A 6,944-nucleotide genomic window follows, 5' to 3' on the forward strand; every position below is an offset into this window, starting at 1 on the left:
CACTTTCTACCATAGAAATGTTATCTACATGTAAATAATTTTCTAATAATCTTCATTTCATTTTTCCTTTTAGTATATAGTCCTCATTAATACATATTTAGTTCTAAATAAAAATTTTTGAGAATCCTACTGCTTAACACTGTTTAAATAAAAATAAATTTGGATTGAAATGCTTCTGTAGAAAGGGATAAATTGTTTATTAGAGTCAGCCACCACACAATGGAAAAGCAAATTGCCTAATTCTTCAGGGACTGGAAGGAATTTCAATTTCAGAATAGGCAGCAGAATATCTAATTCATCAGGTGAAAAATAACCACAAATATCCACTGAGTTGTTCCAGAATTAAAGAAATCACCCAGACTTCTCATTGTCTAGCATTTAATTGTAGTTTCTCCACTAACATCCCACTGATAGAGACTTAGTATCCCAAAGCCAGGTGTCACCTTATTTTTTTCAGTGTGGTGAGTGTTTCTCCACAAGTTTATTGCAATTGGGATGAGACATTAAAAATTTTAAGACAGTAGAATACTGTAAATGTGTTTTACAGAGTCATTTCCTACAACAGAAAGTCTCTACCATATATCACCCTTAAAGATTTTTATTCTGTATTCCTTCTACTACACGTGTAAAATATTGGGTAGGATATTCCATTGTGAAAGCTAACCTGCAATGTATTTATATGTCCTGGCTTTGGCTAAGTCTCTGAGAAGTTTACTTCAATAAAATGGAGACAACCTTATAATGAAGGAGGCTTGTCTCTAAAAAGCCAAAGGGCATTAGTGCCTGTACCCTATGGGAACCTGCTCCAGCTATATGATAACAATTATCTGTAGCAACCCCTCCTTATTTGGCTTACATATTTCAATGGCATCCCCCCCTCAGATACCAGCTTCAAAGAAAATAAACAAAGATCCTTCACATCAGATCATGTTTATGACAATTTATCATTTCTCAAACTCATGGAGTAGTAATGTATCAAACGATGGATTATGCTTTTTTAATATCATCTTTAAAATCCTATCATAGATTTGCCCCAATATCTTAGGAAAATGCACACAGAGGCCATGTGGGGAGGTTATTCACCCTGTTCTGTCCTTGCGTAGAAAATAACTAACCAATTAGCAATATAGGATATTCAATATCCAAAACAGTAATGGATTCAAACAGGAACCATTCATGGAGTGAAATTGGTGACTGGGATCTTCCTATCTTGCTTCCCTCCCCAACTCTAATCTGTCAAGCATAGTCCTGGGCAAGACTGAATCACACTGCTAAAATAAATTCAGACTCCAAGTTTGATCATTCACTTTGATCTTCTGGGCTGCTAAGAAACAGGTGAGAGTGCCTGATTCCAAGAGTACAAAGATGAATAATTCAGATAGAACATTAACAAGTGTCCATGGTCTACAATGCACTGAATTTCTTAAAAGACCTTTTTGAAAATAAAGACAATATTTTATGCATGAAACTAGAGTTTTAAAAGGAAAAAATGAAATTATAAGAAAGCAAATCTTTGGATCTTAAGTGTCCATTTGCTAAACACATGGACTCCTCCTTTCTCTGCTCTCTCCTGACCCCCATTATCCTTCTGGAATGACCCTCCTTTTTCCACCACTGCTCTTGTCACTGCCTTAAGTTTGGCCTTCAATTGCTTTCCACCTTACAGTCTCAGTGCTTTCTCAATGGTAATCTCCAAACAGTGGGCTTATTATAAAGATGGGCACATAAAACAAGCATCATAATTATTCCTGGCATATAAACTTTGAACTAGGGCTTTGAATATTAGAATGGTGTCCTGCTCTTAAAATGACTGTGATGGGAAAATACAAAGATTGTTTTTCTGCCTTTATCACATATAGCCTGTAACAGAAAAAATCTGGTCTTAATCCTTTCTTTCTGCAGTTAATTATTGTTATACAAATCATCTGATTTGGAGAAAGTAGTAACAATTTGACCATGAACACAGTCATTAACTATGAGAAATAGAACTCAAACCAAGTCATCCAAATCTTGAGTACACGGTGTTTATTTTCATGGCTCCCAGAAAGAAGTAGCCAGTTTCACCCTTCTATCCACAGTGCCTGGCTCACTGGGTACATACAAATGGAACACTATTGGGGAAAAACTTGAAATGGAAAGGCAAGGTGCTTTTTTTCTCAAGGGAAACCTGTAACCTTTCCCCCCACAAACATAAGGGGAGACAGAAGTCACAGTGAGGAGTTTCTCATGGACTGAATGTCTCCAACTCACTAGTTTAGCAAGTGTGGCCTCTATTCTAAAGTATGGCCTATTCATTGTAATATAAAAATAACGCCTGTAAACCACTTTTACCTGCCTCTCAAGAAAACTTTATTCTTCCTTAGTAGGCTCTCTGACTTGAGTCTGTGTTCTCTGATTATTCTGTTTCAGCTTCAGAAACACAGCAGGCCTCTGGAACTACCCTCCTGGCTACTTGGCTAAACTTGGAAATCTCTTCTCCACATGAGCCCCTGAGTGGCTAGCCCCTTCTTCCATTATCCCAGCCAACACAATTATGTGTAATCACAGTGTCTGTCCCACTTCAAGCTGTTTTCCACCTCTTGGGCTTTCCTAATTAATTAGACCCTTGAGAACTTTGAGAAGACTTTGTCCTTCCAAACACTACTCAGGATTTTATAGAAGGCATCACTGGTGATGCGTTCCTAATTTTGTACCTGAAGCCTGGCTTTGTTTATGTCTCTCCTAGTGGACCAAACTGTCTCTTTACATCCCCAGGGCCAAACACACACTTTGTCACCCAAGTAATGTCAGGTTTGTTTGAAAACGGATCTGCAAATCTCTGGTTTATGTGGATCACCTTAGGACATCAAATACCTCAAGAAGAGAAGGCCGCACAGTTAGGATAGTGAAATTGCCCCCCAAAAAGAAAGCTCTGAACACATCCAGATTCCGGATTCCCAGCTGCTGGATTCCAAAAAGTTAGGAGTCGGGGTAACTGGCCAAGTCACTCACCAACTGGTGGAAGGTGGGTATCTGTTCTCCAGTGTTTTGGTCCAGGGCTTGTACCAGCTGATCTGCTCAGCAGCTTTTCCCCAGAACTTCTCTGGGTCGGCCACCGAGGCTGCGAAGTGGGTCCTGTACTCGCAGCCGCCGCCCGACGACAGCGCCCGGCCGCTGCGCCCCCCGAGATTGCCCCGTGGGCCCGAGGCCACTAAAGCCCTGAGGGCCGCTCCAGCTCCCCGGGATGAAGGGGTTGCGGGCAAGGGTCCCCCGAGTGTCCCCACGCCAGTGACTTTGCGACACTGTAGCCAGGACGGCTTCATCGCTCCCGGTGCCCCCTCCCCACTCTCACTGCAGACCGGGTTCCAAGGACGCCCTAAGGCAATGACTGGAACCCTGGTAACCAAGGGCCTAAGGGGAGCAATCGAGAGGCGGGGACAAATTCTGAGGTAAGTCAGAAGCCTAGAAGTTTGGAAGTCTCACTAGAGTTGCTAGGAAAAACCGACCTGGAGCCACCCCAGCAAACAGGCTCCAATGGGCCCTTGGGGGCGAGCGCGCGTCCTAGCTCTTTGTGCTGGAATCCAGTTGCAAGGCCTTGATAAAAGTCAACTCGCACAGACATTCCCAGCTCAGTGGCTTCACCAGGAAACTCCCCCTCCGGCTGCAGAAAGTCGTTCCGATTCAGTCACAGAAGTTGGCCAAAGACAAGAATGAGGCACCCAACGCGCTTCCCGCTCTAAAGCTCTCGGTATCCCTGTCTAAATTATTTAATCCCCTCTTGCTTCAGTGGAAGTCAGCAACCCTGCACATTCGGGAATAAACATTCCTTGAATTACTCGTTTTATTTGTTTGTTTATTGAAACTTCAACTCAATCTCTTGTTGCTAAAAATCAACAAAAACAAACAATCTGCTCGGGACAAAGGAATGCTCCAGGATTTCTGATCGCTGAGTGGTAGGAGTGGAAGGCGGGGCTTCCAGGGATGATTGACTGGCCCTAGGGCAGGGAAGGTAACCCCCCTGGGAGGTGAAATCAGTCCCTGGCTCTTAGTCCTCCCCAAGATATTTGCAGGCAGAGGCAGAAAGGACTTGCCTTATTTTTTCCTTTTTATTTTGTCCCATTAGAATTTCTGTGGAACCTCTTTTCTGATGAAAGTGAAAAACAAAGCATGACAGTGGTCTTTTCTTTCTGAGGCAATCGAAAAGTTCTGTAAATGGACAGTGGTGGAAGCTACAGAGGTTTGAACAAACTAACAACATCCTGTTGTTAACTGGGTAAATTGTGTTATATGTAAATAACACCTTCATAAAGCTGTTTTGAAACAAAAGGAATGAACTAAATAAAAACAATCCGAAGAAGAAAGGAAAATTAAGGAGAGAGGTAAGGAGTTACTAAGTTTTTAATGTGTTTGAAGCTCTGTTGTTTCTCACACATTATTGCATTTCAGATGCAACCATGTGCCTTGATATTCTACCACACACATCTGCCTTACTTGCAACAATATTTCCAATTTTAAATGTAAAAATATGTATTCCTAAATTTTAGGTGAGAAAGAGTGAAATGACCTAGCAAATATTGTAACTTGAAAATTTATAAAGAAATGATCTCGCAGAAATAGCCAATACCAAGCAGATTGTGAAACTTCACTTAACCAATCTGAGAAGAGGGGCGGGGCCTGCTGCTTTAGGAATAAGTAGGGGAGCAGCCTGCCTGCTCTTGTCTTGCTTGCCTGATACTTGGCTGATGGCAAAACCTTCTGCAGAAGTAAATTCTACCTTGCTGAGAAAATTCTTCAAGTGTCATCCAGTGGTTCTTGGAGAGCATATTTATGAAAAAAATTGACAATTATTAAGTGCTCAGACTTGAAATGTTTGCTAACTTCCCTATGCTCTATTTTTTACTTCTATAACCTGAGTTTAATAATCATACTTCACAGAATTTTTACAAGGTTTCAATAGGAGTGAAGTGCTCAGCACCTGGGTAGTTCGAAGCCTCGCTATTTCAGAACTGCAGCAAAGTTCAGAAATTTCACAATCAGGATATTTCAGAAGAAAGTTTTAATGTAAACATGCATGTAATTATTATACTATTTTAAAACATATTTGAGAGATAGGGTATTCAGAATCTTTTCAGTATTTAACTCTGCTTTTTAAAAACACTAGCTTTCGGGGCTGGGGATATGGCCTAGTGGCAAGAGTGCCTGCCTCATATACATGAGGCCCTGGGTTCGATTCCCCAGCACCACATATACAGAAAATGGCCAGAAGTGGCGCTGTGGCTCAAGTGGCAGAGTGCTAGCCTTGAGCAAAAAGAAGCCAGGGACAGTGCTCAGGCCCTGAGTTCACGGCCTAGGACTGGCCAAAAAAAAAAACACACTAGCATTGAAATACACATTATGTTTTTCATTTTTTATTGTCAAAGTGATGTACAGAGTGGTTACAGTTTCATACATAAGGCAGTGAGTACATTTCTTATCCAACTTGTTACCTCCTCCCTCATTTTCCCCTGCCTCCTGCTCCCCATTTCCCTCTCCCTCCCATGAGTTGAACAGTTGGTTTACACCATGTAGTTTGGTAAGTATTGCTGTTGGATTTGTTTGTCTTTTTATCTGTTGTCTCTCAATTTGGGAATTCCCTTTACCTTCCCTAATTCTAATACACACACATACAATATGCGAAGTACTAAAATCAGTTACAGTGATATCAGGGGTAAAACCATGGGAAAGAAATACAAACGAAAAAGGGCATCATTTCACACAGTATGTTGAAAATAACAACAACAATGATTTACCACTTGTTTCCATAACTTGGAGTTCATTTTCCTTAGCATCATCTTATATGTTCATATGGACATAACTATCGAGCTATTGTGATCTTCTGCTAGAACTGTCCTAGATGCAACATACACATTATTTCGTGATATAAAAGAAATGATCTAAGTAATGCATTTTACAAGAAGACATTTAAAGTATCTTAACCAAGATTCTTTGATGAGATTATCTGACGGAAACATTCTAGTAAATAGAACAGGCAAGATAATGGAGAGAGTACAGAGGTAGATGACTAAAGGGAATGAAAAGCTGTGATAACCTGCTAGGAGAATGAAGGAAGGGGTGACATTAGTCATAACAAATTGTACTCATGAATTGACATGTGGAATTGACATCACTTTGTACAACTACTAAAAGATTTTTAAAAAACAAAGGAAGTCTCTAACTGGAAATTCAGAAGAAAGAAAGAGAGAGAGAGAGAGAGGAAGGGAGGGAGGGAGAATGGGAGGGAGGAAAGGAAGGAAGGAAGGAAGAAAGAAAGAAGGAATAAGGAGAATAAACAGTAGTTAGATACTTAATGTATAAGAAAAAGATGTTCAAAAAATAAGAACCAGGCTGGGAATATGGCCTAGTGGCAAGAGTGCTTGCCTCCTACACAGGAAGCTCTTGGTTTGATTCCCCAGCACCACATATATGGAAAACGGCCAGAAGGGGCGCTGTGGCTCAGGTGGCAGAGTGCTAGCCTTGAGCGGGAAGAAGCCAGGGATGGTGCTTAGGCCCTGAGTCCAAGGCCCAGGACTGGCCAAAATAAATAAATAAATAAATAAATACGAACCAAGAAGTGAGAAACTGCATGAAAAGGAAACAAGGAACTGAATACACCCATCTGATTTTTTTTTTTTTCTGTTTACAAATTTTACCTCCTAGCTTTGGACCTCAACAACACAAGATAAACACTTTCTTTTTAGGAGAGAGAGGAAGAAAGAGAATAGATTAAAAGTACAGAATTTTAAAACAATTGTACATTTTCTGTCATGCATTCTGCTGGTGATATTACACGTCTTTTTTTTAAAATCCATATTTAACCCAATGTTTGACTGCAAGTATTACTCCTGATTATAACCTTGTTTCTTAGATAATACAAAAACTTGGGCAGTGCAAGTGGAAGTGTTTTCACAATATTTCAGAAGCAGGTA

General features: G+C 40.6%; 1 protein-coding gene across 2 annotated transcripts in view; it reads right to left on the minus strand.

Moving 5' to 3' along the window:
- Positions 1-3,685, minus strand: part of Acss3 (acyl-CoA synthetase short chain family member 3) — a 135,172-nt gene extending 131,487 nt beyond the window's left edge. The window contains exon 1 of one of the 2 annotated variants that reach the window (XM_048358951.1): positions 2,992-3,685. In XM_048358951.1, the coding sequence (XP_048214908.1) occupies positions 2,992-3,302 (311 nt within the window). In that variant the 5' untranslated portion in view covers positions 3,303-3,685. The remainder of the gene's footprint in view (positions 1-2,991) is intronic. The other variant, XM_048358946.1, reaches the window with a different exon arrangement.
- Positions 3,686-6,944: the final 3,259 nt, after the last annotated feature.

The sequence above is a fragment of the Perognathus longimembris genome, chromosome 1, assembly GCF_023159225.1.
Source record: "Perognathus longimembris pacificus isolate PPM17 chromosome 1, ASM2315922v1, whole genome shotgun sequence".
Classification (NCBI taxonomy): Eukaryota; Metazoa; Chordata; class Mammalia; order Rodentia; family Heteromyidae; genus Perognathus; species Perognathus longimembris.